The 25,896-nt window shown below is 37.0% G+C and overlaps 1 protein-coding gene across 1 annotated transcript; it reads left to right on the forward strand.

The window, feature by feature from the left end:
- Positions 1–580: 580 nt before the first annotated feature.
- Positions 581–25,553, forward strand: LOC127933873 (anoctamin-1-like). The gene is made up of 27 exons (XM_052530921.1): positions 581–749; positions 1,814–1,980; positions 3,021–3,326; positions 5,408–5,500; positions 7,236–7,387; positions 7,487–7,541; positions 8,255–8,306; positions 8,405–8,460; positions 8,574–8,621; positions 8,798–8,862; positions 9,665–9,799; positions 9,972–10,132; positions 10,264–10,346; positions 10,956–10,967; positions 11,683–11,760; positions 14,523–14,588; positions 16,343–16,417; positions 16,493–16,694; positions 16,847–16,958; positions 18,088–18,145; positions 18,233–18,333; positions 18,555–18,706; positions 20,911–21,063; positions 21,165–21,217; positions 21,345–21,526; positions 21,630–21,735; positions 22,747–25,553. Exons 1-27 carry the CDS (start codon positions 713–715, stop codon positions 23,824–23,826), a joined length of 3,840 nt encoding a protein of 1,279 aa, XP_052386881.1. The 5' UTR covers positions 581–712; the 3' UTR covers positions 23,827–25,553.
- Positions 25,554–25,896: the final 343 nt, after the last annotated feature.

The raw sequence follows: 25,896 nt of genomic DNA on the forward strand, positions 1-25,896 counted from the left end.
TGGCTTCTCCCAAGGTTTTTTTTTTTCTCCATTTCTGTCACCTTTGGTAGTTTTGGTTCCTTGTCGCATTTGGCTTGCTTAGTTGAGGATGCTTAATTTCTGGCATTATTGTCAACTAGATTGCACAGACATTATTTGAACTGAACTCAGCTGGATGATGACATAACTGATCAATGATGAACTGACTTGAACTGAAAAACTGAGTGTTTACTATTGTTGTCTTGAATTATCGACACATTTTCTTATTTAACACTAAAGCTGCTTTGACACAATCTGTATTGTGTAATGCGCTAAATAAATAAAGGTGACTTGACTATTTTAATGAATCAGTTGATTGAGACTCTGATTCTGCCTAATCAGAACAACGTGAGGGTAAGTACATGATGACAGCTTTTTCATTCCTTTCTAAACTATTGCTTTATATATTATATGAAGCTTGATCATAATAAAACATATTACATGTTATTTTTAAAATATTTAGTTCGTAATAATTAGACTTAAGCAATTAGCGTCTGTTTGTGAGAGACACCTGTGTGTGTGAGGGGGAGGGCGGTTGTGTCGGCTGTCACTGTTCTCTTGGTGCACGCGCGCTGTGTCCGACTCTCAATGGAAGTTTGAGCGTCTCGAGCGCTCCACGGAATTAACGGAAGCAGCACGAGCGCGTTAAGCTGCGCGGGGCCGCGAGCGGATTGTCAACCATCTCACCGGGAACATGAACATGGCACTGAACAGGTCTCCCTCTGCCACGGGTGAGTACCAGCCTTGACATTCCGGTTCATGTTGTTTGTTGATGTTGTTGTTTTTGCGCGCGTGCATTGGTTTTGCTAAGCCAGAGGGAAAATGCATTTGGTGTTTGTCTGTAAAAATTGGCACTTCAATAAATTGGCTTGTTTGATTATCGATTTTTATTCAACTGTTGCAAACGCATGCATGCTATTTCATGTACTAGGATATTTATAGTCAATTAGTCTGATGTGGTGAAAACTGAAAATTTGATTGGCACCAAACTGGTCGTTCATGTTAATTGCAGTGAGGCGCGCGCCATTATTTGCCCCTTCAGACGGGCTGTCACACTTTAACACTCGTTAACGTTGTAACTAATTGTGTAAGAATTCATCTTTTGCTTTGGAAAACAATAAGATGGCTAAGTGTGTCGGAGGGGGGTTGTATAATTAGCTGGGGCAATAAGCTGGAGCTATTTCAAGCGCCATCTGACGCCTTGTGTTGTTTTATCATAACAATCAAAAAATGTATGATCTTTTTTTTCTTTCTTTTTTTTTTTTTTACATTGACGACTGAATTGAAACTGATTTGATATGAAAGCACTGGGAAATAAATGCACAAATAGACTATGGTGTGATGCATGGTTTGGTCAGGTGGTCTAAATGCGCTTAGATTTCTCCAAGAGTCATGAATCCCTGTGTTTGTTTACCTGAAGGCATGAGGCATATTTAAGTGACGCTTTAGTCGGGGTGTGAGAATATTTAAAAGGACTACAGGTGTACGTGTCGCTGTTTCTATCATCAGAGTCCGTTTAATGCATTGACACACAGCCTTCAATTATGTCGCTGTCCTTAGTGCTGAAAGCTTTTGGTCTCTACATTTAAATAGACTCTCTCTCTCTCTCTCTCTCTCTCTCTCTCTCTCTCGCAATTCCATTTATATTTCAGCAATTTATTGGCATGATTGCTTTGCATGCATTTTGTCAATGCACACACAAATTATCTGACATAAGAGAAAAATGCCATAAAAGAAGACTTTCAGCAAGATATTATTAGACATCAAAATTAACTTGTGAATATCTCTCTAACAGAAAATTGGAACGGGGCTCCAGAGCGCATGCGTGTTTCCGCTGTCAAGAGTGAGTCCTCTTCAATGCAGAGCGAGAAACTCCGCTGCGTTGCCCGTGATATCTCTGAACTGGGCCAGCAGGGCAAGGCCAGCGGCGGGCATGATGCCAGTGACATTGCTGAGGACACGGTGCGTTGTCTAATGCTGGATTTCAGATGAAATGCTGGTATTATTTTTATAGCACGTTATGTTAAATTATTAAATAATATTATTAAATTAAATAATGGTTGTGGTTAGATCATATTAAAATATTCACATTGCATATGTTATGTACATCTTTTCAATGGACCCCCTGCAGTACCTTCAAGGACCCCCAGGGGTCAAGTAAGGTGAAGAAAATATCACGTTGGAAAGCATCTACTAAATGACAGTTTAATATTCACACCAGACTTTCTCATTTCCTAGTGATCCAGGGCGGTTTCTTTTAACAACATTCATATTCCAATTTACTTGATTATTGTAAAGTTCTTTATCACACAATTAAACTCCTGTAAATATTACCACCTTAAAACTGTGAAGTTTTTTCAAAATTATATATATTTTAAAGACTTTTAGTTATCTAGATTTGTATTTTTATTATAAAAAAATATAATTGAAAAAAATCTTACTCCCATAAATTAAATACGTATGCATATTTGCAGTAAGCTGTCATTGCTTTTTTTCTTTTCAGTAACTATAATTAGTTTAAAAAAAAATAGCTTGTTGCTTAAGGGAATTGGGTGTATGTCAGTAATCTCATAATGCAAAAAAAAAAAAAAAAAAAAAAACACAAAATATCTTTTTGCTAAATATAAGTATTCATATTTTCTTTTCTTTTTTTGGGGGTAAAATCATATTTTAGAGGATCTTTTTGTAGTGTGAAAAGAACATTATGAAAACCACAATGGCAATTTCTGATGACTGTCTTATCCTCTAGTTTGCAAACCACAGGGACCCTCCTAGTTATGCACCTTGCTCAAAAGCAGAATTCTAATGAAACATGAGTATGACGGTAAACATCCAACTGCTTTGAACCACCCGCCAATCAGTGGATGTCCCAGATCCTCAATTTTTATGCTGAAACTGCCAGCTACATGCTATGCAGCTCTGAGAGAGCTCTGGGAATCTGTACAGCTATGCAATTGTGTCTAGATGTTACTGAGCTGAAGAAAGCTTGTGTGTGTTTTCAGGAGGAGACAGGCCCTGGTCCAGGAGGAGGGCTGTGTTTTGGAGACGGCTGCAGAAGAGTGGACTACGTTCTTGTTTATCACTGCAAGAGACGTCAGTCCCAACACCGCCACTCTGTTGTCTCTAACGGTAACGTGCCATCTCAGAGCCAGACCCCATCACGCCGGAGTACGAAGGGCGATATTTCAGAGGCGGTGCTGGAGGCGGGGCTTGGGATGGAACCCCACAACGAACTACAAGATAAAATCAGGGAGGAATTTGAAAGAAGACTTCAGGAAGAAGGCTTGGAGCTTGAACATGACAAAGAGGTTTGTATTTATGTGTGCATGGTTATGTTCAGAATGCTAGAACACTAGCCCACTGCACACTATGCAGTACACACTAAATACTGCCTACTATTTTTAGTTCTTAAATGATATGTAAGAGACAATGCACTTTGCAACATTTCAAACAGTAGTATGCTTAATTGTGGTCATTTGATATCCTTATATGCATACACAATGTTCAAATGTTGGTAAGATTTAAAAAATCTTTTTGAAACTCCCTTATATTGTAAAATATTTTTAAATTGTTACATTTTTTCAGGATTCTTTGATGTACAGTATAGACAGTTCAAAAGAACAGAAATTATTTGAAATATAAATAAATATATTTACATACAGTCATTATAAATATATATTAATGGCACTTTTGATCAATTTAATGCACTGTTATTGGATAAAAGAATTAATTTATTTAAAAGAAAAAAATTACTGAGTCAAAACTTTTGAAATATAGTTTATGTATAAGTTGTGTCCAATTATAATCTTTGGAAATTATATATATATATATATATATATATATATATATATATATATATATATTGCATTAATTTAAAATCCATTTTGTGTAAAATGTCTTAATTCCATTAATCTGATAAGATAATGAAAAAGTTGCTTAAAATATGCCAATGCATATTGCAAAATTAGTGTGAGTAGCATAGAAGTATGCTATTCTGGAACACAACCTGTGTGTGGTACTTGTCTGCCTATGCATGTCTCTATATAATTTTCCTGGCAAACAAATTCAGTATTCATCTCATCTCATGTGCCGAGCCATGAATAACCAGGGATGAGCGCAGTTTAGAGTATAATACTTACAGAATGAACACAATCAAGAGATTCCCAAGGTGACCTTGGAACTTAAGAATTGGGGACCCAGTTTAGAAAAATCCCAAACCCTCCCACGCTAAGAAAAGTCTATCTTTTTGAAGGGGGAGTTTTCATTTTCAAGCAATGCAGCATATTTCAGTTCTAGTTAACAGATGGCAAAAAAAATGTCTTTGCTGCAGTAGTTGCCCCCCAGCAATATATCTGCGACAGATGCAACTGTGGTTATCACAAGAGATGATCAGTTCCCCCTGCATCATGGTTTTTCCCAAGTTGAAGCAGGGAAAGCTTTGTGTTTCTGAATAGGAGTAGATTGGTTATTTCATGCAGCTATTTTCCAAAAAAAAAAAGAAAAAAAAAAAGCTTATACTCAGGCAATACCCTCATGAATCCAAATAGAGTCAAAGCTATTATTATGCAGGTTTGAGTACACCTTAAAATAAACTACATGCTTATGCGTGAATTTTTATGAAGAAATGTCTGTTTATTTCAACCTAAAATAAATTATATTTTGCATAAAGAATATAAAGCCCATTTTCAGGACCTCTATGATTTTTAGTTTTTGTTTCCATGATAATAATAATAATAAATAATGAAATGAAAATAATTTTCCTGAACAGTGTTTTTAATTAATCGCCATAAATTTAATTTAAAACAAATTCTACCATGTTGTATACTTGCAAATTATTTTGTAAGTGAAACACGTTATGGTTGTTGTTTTTGATATTGCATAACTATCTATAATAGTAAATTAATTCTGAAATGCAAAGATTTTGTTCCTATCTCTGAAGTCCGTATGGATCTGATATGAAATTGGCCCCAGGGTTTATTTTAGCATAAAGATTGACTGATGAGAGTGAAATCCTGAGTGAAAGCTGTGACGTGGGTGTACGTTTGATTGTTGGTGGTGTGATGGTGGTAGATCAGTTGTGTTATGTTAGTGTGGATTAAATTTGAGTGCTGCTGTCTCCAGCCTAAAGGCAGATTATGGTTGATCCTCATTGCCAGAGGTGTTTGTGTTTGATGTGTTTGTGTGTGTGTGTGTGTCTTTCATCCACGCTGAATAAGACCATTTCAGTAACAGCTGCTTCTTAAACTCTGTGTTTGCATCTCTGCTTGTGTTAATTAAGGTCACTAAATCACCTTATCTTTTCAGTTTTCAATTGCATCCTGCAAACCAAATTGACTGCATTATTCAATGGTGTTTAACTCTTTAAACTAATTTTATTTTTATTTTTAAGATGAGGACGGTCCGGTTTACCCGTCTCCATGTTCCCTGGTCCGTTCTCAGTCGTGAGGCAGAACTTCTTAAGATCAGAGTGCCGACTAAAAAGGTGAGTTGCTATAAAAGGAAACAGACAGATAAAAAGGCTGCCATTTGAAAATTAAAATATAAAGATGTGTCAGAGCTTTGATGCAGTGTGTAATGCGTGGTTGTGAGGCTCATAAAGCTCTCAGGGACCTAAGTTTGAGTCTGGTCTGCATCATGTCCTGATTCCATTTACCCTTGCCTCGCTTTAAAGAAATGGATACTTATAATAAGCAAGGATGCATTAAATTGACCAAAAGTGATGGTAAAGACATTCAGATGCTTTTATTTCAAATATATTCTGTTCTTTTGAGCTTTATATTCATCAAAGTATCTTGAAAAAAAGCATCACAGTTTACACTAATATATTAAGCAGTACAACTGTCTTCAATATTGATTATTAATAAGAAATATTTCTGGGATATGAACTACTATAGTATTAATTAAAAATAAACTGACATTAGGAATCAATCTCTTGCTCTCCTTATGTTTCTATATGCGAGTTAACACAATTCAGCAGCAAATGAAGACTGACACCAGGATGTAGTTTTTCCAAAAAAAACTTTTTACTTCGATTTTAGTTTAATAAGAAATAACTGAAGTCACATAAATCACTGTTTACACAACTCACTTATATTACACTGCTCATTTATATCACATTCCTCACTTATATTACACTGCTCCCTACTATCCATATGCATCTTTGCTCTTTCATGTTTTTTCACCTTCTCCGAGAGATGATGCATTTTGGTGACACCTGTAGTTGTCCATGCGATGTCCGTCACGCTCTCGCGATGGAACAAAATGCAAATTTACTAATGTAAATTAGTAGAATAAAGCGTCTGCTACTTCGCAGCCTATTAGCCTTTTTCTCCGCTCATAACACGTCCTCAAAAATCCTCGTTTATACGACTTCCTGCCCTTTGTAGATACTTGTTTGATGTTTAAATGTCGTCTTGGTTGTCCTAATTCTTTAATTACCAATTTATCATTATTGGTACGACGAATGAATGTTATTTCTTTCAATTACATGATAGAATTAATCTGCGCTGAGGTAACCTTCACTGTGATGTCGATCAAGTTCAGCTGACAAAGGCATAGCTGTCCCCGTCTCTCTGTTTTATTTATTTATTTATTTTTCACATTTGATAAAATATTGAAGTATTTTTTTTATTTTTTTTTCTTGTTGTTAAAATTCCAAATAGTTTTTAAATATTATTGGATGTCACTGTTCCCATCAGTTGTTGCACAAGTTAAGGTTACGCACGGTGACGAAAGCACGTTAGGGCTTGCCCTCCCAAAACTCATTGAGATTGCATTGGAGTACCTGCAGTTAGAAAAAAAAGATCTTTGAATGGAAGTCTATGAGAGCACTCAGGGCGATTCTCAGTTTAAATGCGACTTGACGCTGATTGGACTATATAGAGGCAGCACAAACAGTCTAGAAAAGTGAAAGCTAGCGTAACACTGTGGTTGAATGTAAAAGAAAAAAAAATCCCTCCCTTCCTTTGGTGGTGCGTCGCCCAATCGCCCTAATGAAGAAACCTTCACTGCATGTTATATACACATATATGTAGACATATGGACCCACATCCCACATTTGTTTGTTTGCCCACAAAAAAAGATATTTCCATTCTACATTTGTGATGTTAAATCTTCTGACCCTGGTTTCAACTTCAATTGTGTCTCGTCTCTTAAGCTCTGGATATAAATTGATTAATCTCTGTCTAATTTCAGTACTGTTATGGTTGTTTTTCCAGACATATCAGCTGAAACAGAAGACGGGGCTCATGGGCATAATAAGCACGTTTTGGACAAAGATCAATCAGCCGTTCCAGCCGGGCGTACCGGAGACCCAAGACCCACGCACACGTGTGCTGTCCCAGCCGTTCAGCAGAGACAAGCTGCACCTGTGAGTGCCAACATTCGCAGACAACCAGACTGTCGTAAAAGAGCATTTACAATTAGCAAGCCTGCACATCAGCCTAATTAGTTATATTTCATTTTGCAGATTTGATATAAAGTCGAAAAACAGCTTGTTCAGCAATGCAATACGAGGTCGAATTGTAAGTATCGGTATAAACAAAACAGAATGATTATACACATCTGGACACATTTTAAAGCAAAAGTTCAGCCAGAAATAAAAATTATGTAAAATGATATTGTTCTAAAGGTTTGTTTTTCTGTGGAACACAAAGGGAGAAATTCTCACACAGAAAGAAGGTTTAAGCTTTAAATCTTAAAAAATGACACAAAAACACCTCAAACATTTCATTAAACCATTTGTATGCCATTCATTATCAGACAAAATGTATGTCTGTATGTCTGTATTGAGTCAGCGAGCTGAATGAATCGAGATGGAATTATTCAAATCGGTTTTGTCAGCCAATTCACTGTAAAAGAATTTATGAATGAGACATTACTATATAGCTCATGAACTCACATGCACAGAAAAACTGAGCTGAATGATCAGTGAATAACATCTTCAACTTTAGTCTGTCTCTCACACAAAATGTATATATCTTACGACTTAATACATATTCCATATAGGCCATTTTTTAATATAATTTTCTGCTTGACATCCACAGTCCATGTTCATTATATTAAAATAGATATGCAATAAGAAAAGACCAAAATTTACATTTTTGGATGAACTATTCTATTAATTAATGTTTGATTTTTTTATTTGTATTTATTTATTTATAAATTATTTTTATTTGTTTATAAAACTATTTTACTTTTTAATGTATTACTGTGTTTCATCCATGCTCTTCCATAGGTTTATGAAATTCTGAGGCGCACTGCCTGCACACAGACCTGTCAAACTATGGGTATGTTCCTGGAGATGCCAACTCCACAAACACACCATCATTTGTTTCATTAAATATTTGAATACAGATATTCTAATTCCCTCTCTTTTGTGTCTCAGGTATTTCCTCACTGCTAGCTAAAGGGGTTTATGATTCTGCCTTCCCTCTGCACGATGTAAGTAATGCATTTTGCCCAGTTTAACACAGCTGACTTGTAATTCGTCTGTTAGTTCAGTGTAAATGTGTGATGAGGTTCAGGTAAAGCTTCATGTGTTGTCATTGCTGCAGGGAGACTCTGACACCTCAGAAGATAAAGAGCATCGCAACGACAGACAGGTGAATCCTGAACGGCAGCAAGTCACACAGCTTTTATTTGATTGATAAAATCACAATAAGCTGCTTATTACTGTAATATATACTTGTGTGTGTAATCTCTAAGAAGATACAAATAATGTTTTTTTGTTTTAAATAGAACAACTGAACAGGTATTGAATGATATTTGTGTATTGCAGATGTTGCATGAGGAATGGGCCAATTATGGAGCTTGCTACAAATATCAGCCAATGGACCTTATAAGGTATCAGACATGATGTGCATCACTACCATCTGGTTCTGTGAAAGATGTTATTCAGTACACAGATGCTTATTGACTGGTTCTCCTTTCTGAGAACTGTCAGATTTGTGTTTGTGGACTGCTATAAATAGTTTGACCTTGAATCATATGGCTTGTTGAGGAGAGGTGTGTCCCTTTTCATTTTCAAGATTTTCTCCTGCCTGGGAGGTGATAAAACACCTGGAAAAAAAGAATCTTATTCTGCCTATCCCAAAATGCTTATAAAATAAGCATAGATGTTTACATTTATTAGGATAATAAAACATAAAATGACCTATAACAGCTTTTATTAAGCTTCAGTGAAGCGGCATTGCATCTGGTGAATTTAATATGCCATCTGGATATCACAAATATTAAATACGTGCCCACTGTATAGCATGCATGCTGTGTACAGCACAGCAGACAGTATGTCTTTAACAGTACAATAGTCAGAGTATAGTAAACGTATTACTTACCAAGTAATGGCAAGCTGCAAACTGATATTTTCCGAGCTGATTATGAGGAAAATCACCAGATTTAGATTTATTAAAATTTGTATTGGTAGCTGAAAGCATAATCAAAGTAGCCAAAATATTTTAAGAAATAAATATACAAGAGGTGGAGGATATGTGAAGCTTTGTGAATGACATTCAATTTCAATTGCAGGTTCAGATTCAGTGCAGTCATTTTTGGAAAGCAGTGTTTTTTTGCATGTGCTGGTGTGTTCTGTGTTGTTTACCAAGTCAAATTCATAACAGTTCTGTACCCGTTCATCTGTGTATAAAAGGAAGTACTTTGGAGAGAAGATTGGCCTGTATTTTGCCTGGTTGGGAGTGTACACACAGCTGCTGATTCCAGCCTCGGCTTTAGGAGTCGCAGTATTCCTGTACGGTTGCCTCACCGTAGACACCAATGTGCCCAGGTAAAGTCTTTTTTTCCTTAATATAAGCTAAATGTTTTAAATAAACCGTAACTCTATGTATTTTGGATTATTTCTATTTTAAGTACATTGATTTATTTGCTTTAAGAAGCCAAAATATGTGTTTCACTAGTGTAAAATGTTACAATCGATCATTTATTTCTCTCTCTTTCAGTCAAGAGATGTGTGATGAGCATCTTAATTTCACCATGTGTCCTCTTTGTGATCGTGTGTGTGATTACTGGCAGCTGAGCAGTATCTGCAGTACGGCACGTGCCAGCTATCTGTTTGATAACCACGCCACCGTGGGCTTTGCCATATTTATGTCCCTCTGGGGTATGAGCTGTATGAATATGTGCATTTGATGCTAAACTATGTGTTTACTGTACATTTATATTGAGAAGAAATAATGTGTTTTAAAGTGGAATAGCTCGTTTTGTGATAATTGTGTGTGTGTGTGTGTTTAGCGGCAGTGTTTCTAGAGCACTGGAAGAGGAGGCAGCGATGTTTACAGCACAGCTGGGATCTGACAGGCATGGAAGACGATGAGGTGAGGAAAGTCCAAAGCATTTAATCAAAGTCACAGAACATCTCTAACATTAATGAATTCAATGGCAGCAGCTCTGAAATCAGTTTTTTTTGAACTGGCAAAATAGCTGACATTACATTTAAATTTATGCATTTAGCATAAATAGCAGATGCTTTTATCCAAAGCGATTTACAGTGCATTCAGACTATACATTTAATTTTATCATTAGTGCGATCATTAGAATGCACATTCTATAATGTAGCTGCCCTATTAAAAACCACATCAGAAACTACCCTCGCGCGGACTGCTGATGGCTTGCTCTTCATTAGGTTTATAAAAATTCAAGCTTTCAATGTTCTTGAGGGTTTGAACCACTCACCTGGGAACTGATCCAGTCTCAAGTGTGTGTGTGTAGTGTGTGTGTGTGTTTTGCAAGTGGTGGGAGATGGTGGCGTGGATGTCTGAGTAATGAGATTGTGTTCTGCTTAAAGCATTGAGCTTGAGTGGATGAAAAACTTCGCTGAGCAACATGCTAATGTGAACGATAATGAACTTCAATTACTCTGCATATTAAATAGTGTAAATATGTGTCTAACGCCATGTTATCTTTGCTTTCATGCTCACCGATAGGAAAGGGCTGAGGTAATCCTATCTCCTGCTCTCCTTCTCTTTCTCTGTTTCTATATTGTTCCCGACACGCTTAAGTGCACATCATATTTCTCTCCGCATCCCCCAAACGTCCCCCACCCTCATCATTGCTCCATCTCCCGTTTGCATTTTTCTGCTCAGCAGGAAGGTCAATTGTGTGTATGGTGCACGGTGACGCTGTTTGATGAATCAACCCTGAATTCGTAGGAAGAGGGGAGATTTACAGTGGATTAACTTTGTAGTAACCTGTGTGTCAGCGAATCCTTTACTCTGATTTTATGCCATAATCCTGACCACAGTGTTCTTGCCAGATAATCACAACCTTATTTATGGAGTTGAAAATGCTAACTGTCTGCTTGAAACACATTCTGTGTCATAAATATATCAGCTTAAGAATTGTGTGTTGAATGTACAACTACAATATATACCCCAATGTGTTCATACATTAGCCAAAAAAGCCCTGTGGGTTAAATGCTTTATAATGAACTTGTACCATATTGGCATCATTGCCTCAAGACAAGAAAAAAAAATGGTTTAATGTGGAACCAAGATAATTATTTCTGTTTGTGCATGTGTTTGTGAATCCTGTTTCTATGGAGACCATTTTACTTATGCATGTCTATGGAACTGATGTTGAATTTGCTGCTTTTTGACACTTTAGAGTCCTTTATCACTGAGCTTGATGTTTATGTGTGTGTGTATATCACAGAATGAGCTACGACCAGCATATGAGGACTTTCTCCTTAAGAAACAAGAGAAGAAGGCAAAGAATAAGAAGAAGGAAGAGGTAAACTGCACATTTATGTACAAAACTAAGGTTCTCGCATGCATTTGACCAATGCATTTACATGAGTTTCCCTAACATTCAGTTGTTTGTGATAACTGAATAAATATATATATATTTTTATTTTTAAAGATTGTACTCAGAAAGAGTAATAATTATAATTATAATATATTATATTTCTAATCATTAGACTATGTTAAGGTATGTCCACATGGCAAAAATATATATTAAAAATCATCCAGTTAGTTAATGACTTGTATTCAAACAAACAGTGAACACTATTAATATAGCAAACTTATAGCAAAATGTGGTATTTATCTGTTCTCAGATGTTCAGTCATCTCAGATCTTTGTAAGGGTTGAATCCAGAAACAGAGAAGCAAATAGAGAAATTCTAAAATTAGCTGCTGTTCAAACCGAAAAACAAGCAAAGAATGATAATGTGCATTTGATCAGAAGTACAAATGAAGTACAAGGTTATGAGATACATTATGTGAATGCTTGTCTAAAGAAATGTGTCTTTAATCTAGATTTAAACAGAGAGAGTGTGTCTGAACCCCTGTTCCAGAGTTTGGGAGCCAAATATGAAAAAGCTCTTCGTCTTTTAGACTTTGCTATCCTACCAAAAGTCTAGAATTTTGCGACTTTAGGGAGGTGATGGTTTGTAGCATGATAGAAGACCAGTAAGGTATGCAGAAGCTAAAACATTAAGGGATTTATAGGTAGGTGATAATAATTTGTAACTGATAAGGAACTTAAAATTAGGAACTAATTTTACAACGATTGTAAAATTAGGGTTATATGATCATACTTTCTTGATCTGGATATATTATAAATATAATTAATTTTTTTCCTTTTGAATTTTTCAGGATTCAGTTTTTTTTTTCATTGAAAATTTTCTTGACTCCTTTTTAATAGTTACATTAGATTTTATTAATCAAAAAGCATGTCTAATTAATTAAAACCATGAAACTTATGCTTTTTCACATCAATTTATTACAAGTTTAACAAAAATTACATGTTTAGGATCCAATGAAATGTTTTATTTTTTCTCACCATATTTTTTTATTTTTACCAAATTCTTTGTTTTAGCATGTCTAATTACTTAAATGCATACAACAACTTCATTTATTCATTTTTTTTCTTAGGTAGTCTTATGAATTTTTTCCCTCAGAGGTTTTGTGCTGTATTTAATTTTTTGGGGTTATAATGTTTGTTTCATTTTAGTAGTAGTAGTAGTAGGCTATGTACATTCTACTGAAAAATAGTAATAGGCACAATGTCTTCAAATCAAACCAGACTTTTATTTTGACGGGTTGCTGTGAAAACCTTTACAGTTCTATGTATGTTATATGACGCTAGTTTTACTCAAATCAGTTTACTCGAGTCAAATGCTCATTAAAGTGACTCACTCTCAGAGCAGTTCTGGAGATGTTGTCCATGTGTTTACATCCTCATTTAGTGAGACGGCAGACGCTGAAATCACCGCGAGCGCCACACGTGCTGCAGTATGTTATACAGGATTCACAGACTTTTGTGGCTTAATGCTTAAAGATACTAGTCCATATCTTGATTCAATTTAAGTGTAATAACCTACTTTAAAATAATTCAATCAAAATTTTACAAATTCTGTGACATTCCGTTGTTAATTCAATTCAATTCAAGTTTATATGTATAGCGCTTTTTACAATACAATATACAATATACAATATTTAGTAGTAGCTTATCAGTGGTGACTATCAGTTTATGTGCATATAATTGGAAAAATCAGTTAAATACATAATCAAACATACGATGAACACTATTAACAGTAATTTTATTTTATGATGCAATCAAATTTACAGCAATATTTGTTAGTTCTGTGTGTTGTTTCAGGGTTAGCATCATCTGAGGTCCTCTGAGGGGTTTGCGTTATCTTCTCAGGTGTTCTGTATCCAGACTGGAGCTTGTGTAAATCCTAGTTACCAAGGGATGTAAATACCATGACAAAACTGAGAAACAAATAGAGACATAATTAGCCTAGCTGCTGTTCCAACGAAGTAAAATTAATTAGTTTAATTTTACTGTTAAACTATGAATTCCATTTTTATGACAGGATTCTGGGATTCCATCCGCTTTTTCCGCATCACGGAAACCTAGAGGGACTCTTAGATCCTCTGATTCTTTTCTACTAAATCTAAATCATAGCAGAACAAAAAATTTGGAGATGCTGCTTTTAGCAGTTAATGTTCCTCGCCTCTGATACAACCTTCCAGAGAACATAAGATGTGCTGAAAACAATAGTAATAAATCTAAATTAAAAACATATTTTTAGTCTGGCCTTTCTGTAAAGACTTATAAAACCTCTATATATTTCATGTCTTTTGTTTTGCCTCATTTTTAAACTCATTTTTTTTTTTTTTATATTTAATTTTTTAATTTTTATATCTTTATTCTTATGTGTGTATTTTAACGGGTTTATTTTATTTTTTGTTTTATTTCTGTTCATTTTCATTTTGTTTCTTTTTGACTGTAAAGCACTTTGAATTGCATTAACTTGTTTAGAAAAGTGGTATATAATTAAAATCTGCTTGCTTGCTTGCTATTAATCACTTACCGCTTTCAATTTAGGATTTCAAGGTGAAGTCTGAATTTTCACTTTATTTTAATTATTGCGTAAAAATGCACTGAGCTGAAGTACCTGGAATACCTTGCACATTTTTCCAGGTAGATGTAAGAGAATGAGTGCGTGTGCACGTTGCTTTTAATCTCTGCTCTGTGTTCTAGCCGGACACAGGAACGGATGACAAAGGAAGAGAGAAGCTACTGTCTGCTAAAGGAGGACAGTCACCGGTGAGGAGGGGGGAGATAATTTGACAGTTTACTGTGTCTGTCTATGAGAGAGTGAGCTAATCAACTTAACCAGAAGAGGCAGGGCTTCAGGGATAATGCAGTTCGTTCTCAGCTGTCAGTAATCGAGTGGTCACTGCACTGACCTCCATAGGACCCCATCCTGTCAAACCTGTCTATCTTTTATCTTTTTCATCACACCCTACTTTAGCACTCTCTTATCTTTTCCTTCTCATTCTTTCTGACAATTTAATTAATTAGATAATAAGGTACACAGTCCGTTGGACAGCACTTTTTGTGTCAAATGAGCAGTTTGGTTGCAATTTCACTTGATGTGATTTTGTGGATTTTTGTTACTGCCATTATGCCCTTGTACACAGTGTCAGGCTTGCGGCGCGTACAAACAACACACGAATGTGCTCAAACACTATCTGTGGCATACACGCTTACTACACACGGCACTCAAAGCAGATTACCTCTCTGGGTATTCCACACTAGATTATGCAGGATTAGAGTCAGAGCTGGATTAAAACACACAAGTTAGAATAGTGTCCTTCTTCTAATCAAAGACACATGTTCATTGTGTACGTGTGTGTACCTGAGAGAGTATTTCGTTTTAATTCAGATTTCATACGTCCGCGTCTGGGGGAGGATTGGATCCGTACTGTTCATTAACTTCATTACTTCAGTCATCTCACCTGTACTTAATACCAATGATTAGTTCGTTCCAACTATTTCCTGTTCTGATGCACGAAACCACTACAACATCTGTAGATTTTGTAAACCCATATTCAATAGTGTTAGGTTTTTAACTAAATAACTTGCCACGTTGGTAATGGTCAATATTAGCATTTTTTTTTATATAATTTTTTTTAGCCATAAGTAGCCAATTGATAGGTTGAATTTACCAAGAATTTTGCTAAATATTTAAAAACTGAAGGTCATTTATTCTAATTTTCTAAAATTACATGTATTATTACAGTATTTATTACATTATTCTGGTTTAAAAGAACAAACCAATATAGACCAGTCCTGTTCCTGAAGACCCAGCTGCCTGCAGAGTTCAGTTCCGACCCCGATCAGACACACCTGTCTGTATTTATCAAATGCTCATTGATTATCTGGTTGAGATGTGTTTAATCAGGGTTGGAGCTGAACTCTGCAGGTACAGTAGGTAGATCTTCCAGGAACACCTTTGGTAAAGACTTTAGTATAGACCCCCCTTCCTCAAATCTTGCCCTGGAGGTCCAATGCACTGCAGAGTTTAGCTCCAACCCTGATTAAAGTCACCTGTCTGCAATTTTCGAATGATCCCAAAGACATTGATTGACACTGATTAGCATGCTCAGGTGTGTTTGATTAGGGTTAGCGCTTGCGGCGAGTGGGGCGGGGCCGAGAGGTGTGGGAACAAGGAGTGAGGCCGGGTGTAGTGATTGGAGATGAGCAACACCTGCGCCCCACCGCCGGTATCGAGTCCCAATTATTAAAATGTTTTGATTGTCCGCCGGTTCCCACCTCCTTCTTCCGGATGATTAGGAAGCTTTTATTATTACAGTGCTAAACTCTGCAGGAAAGTGGATCTCGAGGTCCAGATTTGAGGATCCCTGGTATAGACCATCATATTGGTTATTGCCATAACAAAATCATTATTGCTTACAGGTATTAGTTTCAGGCAAAATGTGATTATGGTGGTCAGGTAGCTAGTGTATAACCAGGTGATATGGTAAGCATTAAGTAACATCCTGTTGTTCTTGTAGCTTGCCTCAGAGACTTTGTCATGGACAGACCGCCTGCCAGGATACTGCATCAACATATCCTCTATCCTCCTTATGGTGGGTACCTTTCCCCATAACAGTTTTTTCGTCATTGCTTTTATGGTTCAAAATCGGATTTATCTGTTTTCTCAGATTGGGGTGACGTTCTCTGCCGTGTCTGGAGTGATTCTCTACCGCATCATTGTGTTTGCTGTTATGTCAATGAACCCTGATCACGAGGCCAAGGCTAATGTGCGCGTAACCGTGACAACCACCGCTGTCATCATCAACCTGCTGGTGGTTCTGGTGCTGGATGAGATCTACGGTGCTATAGCGGCCTGGATTACAGAGCTTGGTGTGTGTTTGTGTGTGTGTTTACATGACAAAAGATAAAATGTGTTGCATTCAGAAAATGTTTTCTTGATGAAATGGTGACTCTATCAAAGAAAAGATCATGCATTACCAATGGTGATTATTATGAATATGATATTAATGTCACACTTGCAGAGATTCCAAAGACTGAATCGACATTTGAGGAGCATGTGATCTTGAAAGCTTTTTTGCTGAAGAGCATGAATGCATTTGCACCTGTCTTCTATGTGGCCTTCTTTAAGGGCAGGTAAAATGGCATCCCATTAGCATACCCACCCAAACTAACGTGACGTTTTGTCTCTGTTGTGAGCAATGATAATTGGATTATTATAAAGTACTTTGTAGTTGTTTATCATGTCCAGTGAGTTAGAGTGTAGTGATGCGCTTACTGCAGTATTGTGTTTGTATGTAGTGTTGTGTCTACACTAATGTCTACTGTAGTGTTGTGGGACTGTCCTGTGTATGGCATTGTTGAGAATGTTATCTATGTTCATCTGTATTGTGTGTATATATCATTTTGCAGTGAGCATTTGTTTCATAGGAACATTTATTTCTATTTATATATATATATATATATATATATATGAATATAAAAATTGTTAACCTAAAAACACTGAGAAACAAAAAAATTTGTTTACACACACTTTACAGTAAGGTTCCAGTTGTTAACATTAGTTAACTACACTAGTAAACATGAACTAACAATGAATAATAATTTAGTAATCTTATTTAATATTTCAGCATACACATAATAATGTATTATACAAATCAAAAGTTGTATTTGTTAATATTATTTAATTGACCTGAACTAACAAGCATTTTTATTGATGTTAAAGTTTAATAAGCACTTTAACATCTTGCTCATCTTAGTTAATATATTATATATAAATGCTGCAAAAATGATACTATAGAGGAATTTTCTATATTTCTATATTTTATACATGTATATATTTTTTTACTATATATCACTTGTTGAATATGATCTTTTTTAATAATTATTGTATACAAGTCCTATGTTGTGCACTTGAAAATTTATTTTCCTCAAAATTAATTACCCCTTTTTTACTCAATTACAAAATATAAAATCATATTTTATGAATAATTTTTTTTTATTTCATGTCTAAATTCCAGATGCAAATTATAAATCTATAAACACCTGTTTTGTGGTGTCTGTGTGTTACATGTAGTGTTGTTGTATGTCTATATAGTGTTGTGTTGCTGAACAGTACACATACATTATGTTGTAGTTTAGTTTGAGCGGCTTTAGTGTCAAGCACCAAAATGCTGAATTTCTGGTTTAGAATTCTTTACTCCAGTAAATAGTAGCGTTGTCCGTATTTTTAAATATCCCTCATAACTCTAGTGTGCTAATTTAGGTTTGCCGGTCGTCCGGGTGACTATGTTTATGTCTTTAAGGATTTCCGCATGGAAGAGGTAATTATTAAAATGATAATATTTTTGTCATCATTGTTTTGGCATAATGCAACTAACAGTTTGCATGTACATGTGTTTTTGGTCTAGTGTTCTCCAGGTGGCTGTCTTATTGAAGTGTGTATTCAGCTGGGAATCATTATGCTGGGAAAACAGCTCATTCAGAATAATGTGTTTGAGATTGCCATTCCGTAAGTATTTTACACACATACACACATTCAAAGTCTTCCCTGTGGTCCCTCTGCTAATTTACTTGGATTCCGCAATGTACCCCCAGTCTATTAGAGGAAACCCTTAACTCGTTAACTTGTTAAATTCTAATTTAATTCTCCACACCGTTTAACAATACCAATGCAGTGAACAGGGAGTGATGGAAGAAGTGTTTAAAACAACACATCTGTTGACATTACAGAAAGCTGAAGAAGATGTATCGCACGTATAAGGAGGAGAAAGATGGATCAGCAGATGAGGAGGAAAAGGATTCCAAACGGGAACCACAGCGCTGGGATTTGGACTACGACCTGGAGCCATATGAGGGATTGAGCCCAGAGTACATGGAGATGGGTGAGTACTGCATCACCTTCATTGCTCTATGTGTTTAAATGCAGTCCACCTGCGACTTTAACGCTTCATTTGGTTGTTTAAGTGTTGTGGCTTAAAGGGGTTTTTTTCCCCCAAAATTGCTCTTTATTGTCAACAAAACATTTTTTTTTTCTTAAAACATGTTCCTTGTCTAATTTTGAGAGATTCATCAGTGTACTTAATTCCTAAGATTTCTTCAAAACGTTTGATTTGCTCCATCACAAAAGTACAGTGTGAATACTAGGGTTGCCAGGTTTTCACAACAAAACCCCCCAATTATTACTCAAAACTAGCCCAATCACATTTCGAGGGGGCTCCCAATAAAAATCGCACCCCAGGGGGGGTTAAATACAAGTTTTTGGCGGGTTTTCCCTGTTAAAATTTGTACTCATGGACATAAAATACAACATGCAGCAACAGTGATAAAGTAGCCCTGTTAGACATCATGATGTACTGATTGCTACAGACCAATCAGAATTAATCTCAGGTTTTGCATTGTTTGGGGCCAGTTGCATAAACAAAGCCATTATGTGAACTAGATTGACCAACCAGCAATAAGCCAAGAGATAATCGGTCTTACTTTTCGGATTTCAAACAGTTATGACCCGTCTTGATTGGAAAAAAAATAAAAAAATTTGATGACAGTAACTTTTTAAGACTAATATTAACAGTTTATGTAGCCAGCCCCTGAAACTGTTACACAGATGTCAGTAGCCTGGACAGCTAGTTAGCTAGAAGCTAACGCTAAATTTGGTTTAGAAAATGTTGATATTGAAAGCAGGATCTGGCTCCTAAAACTAGACAGCTTTGCCTGCGTTCATAATCTAGTGGGTAGTGCATTGACATATAACGCTGTTGTGCTTCGGGTGTCCTGAGTTCAAATCCGGCTTGAGGACCTTTCCCGACCCCCCCTGCTCTCTCACTTTGCGTTCTGTCTGCTCTTTCATAATAAAGGCAAAACACCCAAAATAAAAAAACATTAGACCATAAACATTTGCATCAATCAAGGCAACCATTTTTTTTATATCACTACACAAAGGTTGCCCAACTAATAAGATTTGCGATTTCAGTCACATGACACTGCAATAACATAAGACTGTTATTTACTGTATTTCGCTAAGTGAACCTCTCTGGAAAAGGAACATGGGGGAAACAGAATCCAATGGCCTGCAATTAAGCTGTCAAAATCTGTCCCCCCACCTCCATGGAGAGACATTTTGAGATAGTTGCTTGTTGTTGTTTTTATCCCATATAGTGATGAATCTTAACCAGTATCTTGTTCAGAAATATTTGAATCTCCTATTATTAGAAATATTGGGTAAACAGAATCCGATGGCAAGCAATCCAGCTGTCAGAATCAGTTCTTCCCACCTCCAGTGTAAGATATGTTGTTGTAATGGCTTTAAAGTTGTGATTCTGTCCCGTATGGTGATGTGTCTGTGCATTTTTAGTCAGCCTGTCTGTTGTTTTTTTCTCATAGGTCTGAATAGAGAATATGTACATGAAAACCAGACCAAATTTTAGTTATGTAGGTGTGAACAGACCTTAAGCTTTGTGATACTTAAGGAATAATCTTGATAAGAGAGAGTCTAGAGAGAGCATAGACACAGTTTGGTTGAAGGAAACAATACAACAGTAACATATTGAAAGTGTCCTATGATAGATGTCAATAAATGTTAAACGGGTTAACCCAGTAGTGGTATATTGGATCGGTCATGTTGGTTAACAGTTACCAGAGCCAATTCTGTGAGTCAATACGTTTTGTACACCTTAAAGATAGACACACAATATGTTTCCTTTGCTTTTCTGTCAATCACAACATCAACTACAACTTCAGAGACTCTGACAGTGATTGGTAACCTTGTGTCCCAAAGGGAGAGGAATATAAACATATTCATTTATTTAGTTGTTTACATTGAAATCCTACACATTTGTATGGCAAAATATGTTAGTAATCCTTCACTGTAGTCACACAGCTGTATAGGAGGAAGCTATAGTAGCACAGTAATATAAAAATGTTAAAACGGATGCCAACACCTGCTCTATGCACTCCATTATTACTTTTTCCTTAGAATAGGTTTAGCAACTGTGTTTAAAGAGGCCCACGATGACTTTGAGGAACTGGGTTTGATTAAGGACATGGATCATATTTGTATGTGTGTGTGTGTGTGTTTGTTTGTCTGCAGTTATTCAGTATGGATTTGTCACACTCTTTGTGGCCTCCTTCCCGCTGGCACCAGTCTTCGCTCTGCTTAATAACATCATTGAAATCCGACTAGATGCGGCAAAATTCGTCACTGAAATACGCCGGCCTGATGCAGTCAGTGCTAAAGAGATTGGTATGAAATTTTGCACCAAATATGTGTGTATGTGGTTACACTTAACATAACTGTTATTAAATAATGGTCTCACTATCACATATTTATTTTCCCTTTCCCAGGCATATGGTACAACATCTTGAGTGGAATCAGCAAGTTTGCTGTCATTACAAATGTGAGTGTTGTGACTCACGATGAAACAAAATTCATATTTAGTTGCTGGCTGTGTTTGATATATGATTTATCTCATTGCATGCAGAGATTTTAAGGTTCTTCCTCCTGCTATTTCTCTTTCCCCCAAGGCATTTGTGATCTCCTTTACATCGGAGTTCATTCCTCGGATGGTGTATCAGTATTTGTACAGTGAGACTGGTACCATGCATGGTTATACCAACCATACACTGGCTTATTTCAACACGAACAACTTTAAACCTGGTACTGCTCCACATGATACAGACTTTGACAGACAACTCCGTATTTGCAGGTACACACAAAACACACTCAATACCCTCATCCTCATGACCCCTACTCACCTATATTATCCGATATCATTCTTTTTTCTGCTCAACAATTCATCGTCTTCACAGGTACAAAGACTATCGAGATCCACCCTGGTCTCCCGAGTCTTACCAGCTTTCTAAGCAGTACTGGTCTGTGCTCGCTGCACGCCTGGCTTTTGTCATTTTTTTCCAGGTCAGTCTTTATTAAACTGCTTTTCTTCTTGTTCAGTGAACATTGCAGGTTAAATACAACTTATGCTCTGTCAACTATTAAAATGTAGTCTTGCTTGTGCAGTGTTGTTGTGTCATGGCCATGTCATCTGCAATAAGGGAGCTCAAACTCTAATTTCCCTTCCTTTAACCTACAAGTAGGAGATTAAAATAGAGCTGAAATATTAGAAATAAAGGGGGAGGTGGGGGAATGCCCAAAGAACTGTGACATAAGTGATAAAAGCAGCTAAATGACATTTACAGATTAGATGCACATGCATATTTTAGAATTCCATATGCATATGCAGCAAATTCCAGCAAATAGTATTTACATAAATATTGCTTAACTAGAAATACATCCACCTAAACTGTATTATCAAAAATTCTAAATGAAGAATTAATGTGATTCCTTTATAGCCGAGTAAATAAAGCTGGATAAATAAATGAATAAATAAAGCAGCATTCTTCTGTTTTAAACCCAACATGGCACATAGGCAGTTTCAGTCATTTGATATTTTCTTATGATAAAAATCTATATTTTCATAATTGCATAAATGGCTGCCCACTGCTCCGGGTGTGTGTTCATGGTGTGTGTGCCAACTGCTGTGTGTGTGTGTGTGTGCACTTTGGATGGGTTAAATGCAGAGCACAAATTCTGAGTATGGGTCACCATACTTAGCTGTATGTCACGTCATCTAGGAAATAAAACCTGCAGAAACCATATGTTTTAATTACATATATCTGGTTTGTTGATGAAGTAAAAAAAACAACAACCTTGGTCAGAAAACATTTCACTGACAAGATTAACACCGCCTACAGACTTCCACTGTAAGTGCATTATTGTATAGGGCTTTTCTCATTTTCTTGTACAGTAAGCTGAGAGGCAAATCCAAATTGTCCAATTGGTCCAAATCCGAGTTAAAGTTGTATATAACACAGAATATTCCTGTAAAACCGGACTGGATTTTTGATTCTGTATGTTGTTGTGTTGTAGAACTTGGCCATGTTTCTCAGTATGCTGGTGGCATGGTTGATCCCAGACATGCCTCGTTCTCTGAAAGAGCAGCTAAAGAGAGAGAAAGCACTCCTAATGGATCTTCTGCTCACTGAGGAGGCGGACAAGCAGTGCACCCAGTCACACCCAATGACTACTACCAACAATGATGTAGTCGTCAAGGGTCTGGAGGAGGGATCATCAGAAGATCTGCCTGTCTGCAGTGGAGTAATGCTAAGCCAGTCAGATGAAGAGCTGACTGACAGAGAGGAGGAAGAGCTTGAGGAACAACCAATTGCATCCACCAGTGATCTGCCTGATAGACCTCGACCTCCGACCTGTGAAAGCCTCAATACAACTTCAGAGTCCCTGTCTAAGATAGCCTGTCTTGATGAAACACTCAACACACCTTTAGCATGTTCAGACCAGTCCATTCATTCAATCAAAACCGGCTCACTATCACGGCATCAAGAGTTTGACTCGAATGGACCTCCACCTCGAGACCCAAGTTCCAGGGCTAAGAGCCGTTGCCAAACCCTTCCGCCAAGGCACGGAGGACCTGAAGCAGAAGCACATGCAACCAGACCCAGCCACTCGACGACATTCACACATCTCAACCAGAGAGTTCCTCCATCATCTTGTGAGCTCACTCCTAGAGGACCATCTAAAACCAAGCCCTCTGAAAGCCAAATGTCTGTCTCAGATTCACTGGATTCAGAGCTTACAAGCAGCCATTCCATAGCACTTCCTCTCCCACCATCCAGACCGGAGCTTGCTAGCAGCCTTTCAACAGTCTTGCCACGTCCTCCTTCGAAACCAGAACTTGTGGCCAGGCAGTCAGCAGGATTACCACGCCCTCCCTCCAAACCAGAGCTGATGGGAAGCACAACAAAAGGGCTTCCACCTCGTGATCCGGGGTCGAACGTTAAGGGCCGATGCCAGACTCTTCCTCCAAAGTATAGAGGCTCAGATACATCTGGGGAGACGGAGACCAGACCTAGTCACTCCACCACATTCAATAACCTCAGTCAACAGATCCCCCCCTCACCGAGAGATCTCAAACCTAACACTCCTGTATGAGTGCGACAAGATGAAGTGGAGCAACACTCCACCTTTTCAGCACCTTGCATCCGATCACCATTCTCTGTGCCAGGCAACCCATGCCATCAACAACTCATCAGTGTCTCATTAATGACCGAAGAAGCATCTTACAAACTCTGGATGTAGATCAATTGTTGGTGGCTTGGTGGAGGTTCACTTGGTTGATTAACTAGGGGGACTTCTTTTGCAAAGAATCACCAACTTTATTGGAAGGCCGAGTGCTGACAAGTCCGGCTTGTGCATTCTGGTATTTTTATGGAGCCATCTGACGTGGTTCGATGACTCTTAAACATTGTCTTATACTGTGACTTGCCATTCTCTCTTTCACATATAAACTCCTGTACAGACATACGCAGGATATACACACACCAAATCTCATTAACCTGAACAGGGCAGAAGAGAGAGAGGCTTAGGAATATGGGCCAAAGGGCTTTGCAGTCCATACGATTTGTTACTCAGCAAGTGAAACTTTCATTTTGTGGTGTGTTCTTTCATGAGTTTTGCTACATGTACTTAACTAGAATAACTAAATGTGATCTTATTAACACAATACGTCAGCTTCAAAATAAGCCAACTTGTTTGTGGAATTGTCATTTTGTCTTTGGTGGCAACATCTGTAGTGTCTCATTCACACGGCAAGTTAGCCCATAGCTTGGCAGCACACTCATGACATGATAAAGAAATGTGATGTTGAAATGGATTCAAAGCCAGTTACATTGTACATTGCAAACACATTGTAGTATTTTACACAATCCCATTTAGTTCTATGCTAGCACAGCTAAAGCTAATGCAAAGCATGCTATAGTCACTGTGAAGAGGTTTTCAGGGATTTTGACCCAATCATCACTTTTAAAGTTGAATGTGCACAGGCCACGTTCACACTGCCAAATTTTTGAAGTGACAAACACATTTATTTCCAGGAATAAATAGCTGAGTTATCATTCCATTTGTGCACGAAATACAACTGTGAATCCTACTCAAAAACTCAACTTAAAAACAAGCAATAATTGATGTCTTGCAGCTATAAACATGAAAGATATGTGCCAGCAGTTCAGTCTTTTTTGGTGTTTTCTATTTTTCCTCAAACTAATATTAGTGCGCTGAGATGTATTAGCGTCTAGACATTTTTAATGCTTCATTAGTTGTCACTAATAACCAAACTCTGTGTGTACAGAACAGGATTAAGAGATCAGTTTACCCAAAATGAAAATGATGTCATCGTTTACTCACCCTGATTTTACCCCTACTAATACTGGTTTCGTTCATCCCTGGAACACAAAATAAGAAATTATGTAGAGAGTCCTGGCTTCTGTCATTGATGTAATAAAGTGAATGGGTATTTATACTTTACAAACTCAATAAAAGACAAAAACTACCATAACAGTAGACCAGATGACTCATATGCTATATTCTGAAGCCATACAACAGCCTGTGTGAAAAACTCAAATTTTAGGGTGAACTATTAAAAAAACTGGAGTTGACAACTGAATTAAGCTACAGTGTGGACATGGCCTCTGTATATGTTGAATGAGAGGTGTGTATGATATGCATTGTGCTAACAGGGATCAATAAGCTGAGAGCATGTTACAAACCAGTGTTCAAGTAGAACTTTCATGTCCATGTTATTTCTAGAGGTCTTGAAAAATATTTTGATATTATGATGAAAAAAAAAAATACTGTTCATAATAAAAAGTGGAAAGTAAGAAGATTCTGTTTTTTATTTGTTGTGCCAGAATGCACTGCTACTTTTGAGTTGCTGTCAATGGATAATGTACTTTTATCCCTCATAATGTTGTAGTTACAGCATCTACCAGCAGGGGCTTACTGGATTATGCTTACCAGCTGATTCTCTAAGTGCTGTATTGTCCAACACCACTAGATGGAGACAACAGCAAACCTAAACAAAGAGGCAATGAGTGGTGGGACACTAGTGAGACAAAGGACAAGGATCAGAATCAAATCTTGCACAGACTAATGAGTATAGGTTGAGCCAGCGATTCATACACTTTAAGAATAATACTGTACATAAAAGTACAGATTTCTTCTGTC

Source organism: Carassius gibelio, chromosome A18 (assembly GCF_023724105.1).
Source record: "Carassius gibelio isolate Cgi1373 ecotype wild population from Czech Republic chromosome A18, carGib1.2-hapl.c, whole genome shotgun sequence".
In the NCBI taxonomy this organism is placed as follows: Eukaryota; Metazoa; Chordata; class Actinopteri; order Cypriniformes; family Cyprinidae; genus Carassius; species Carassius gibelio.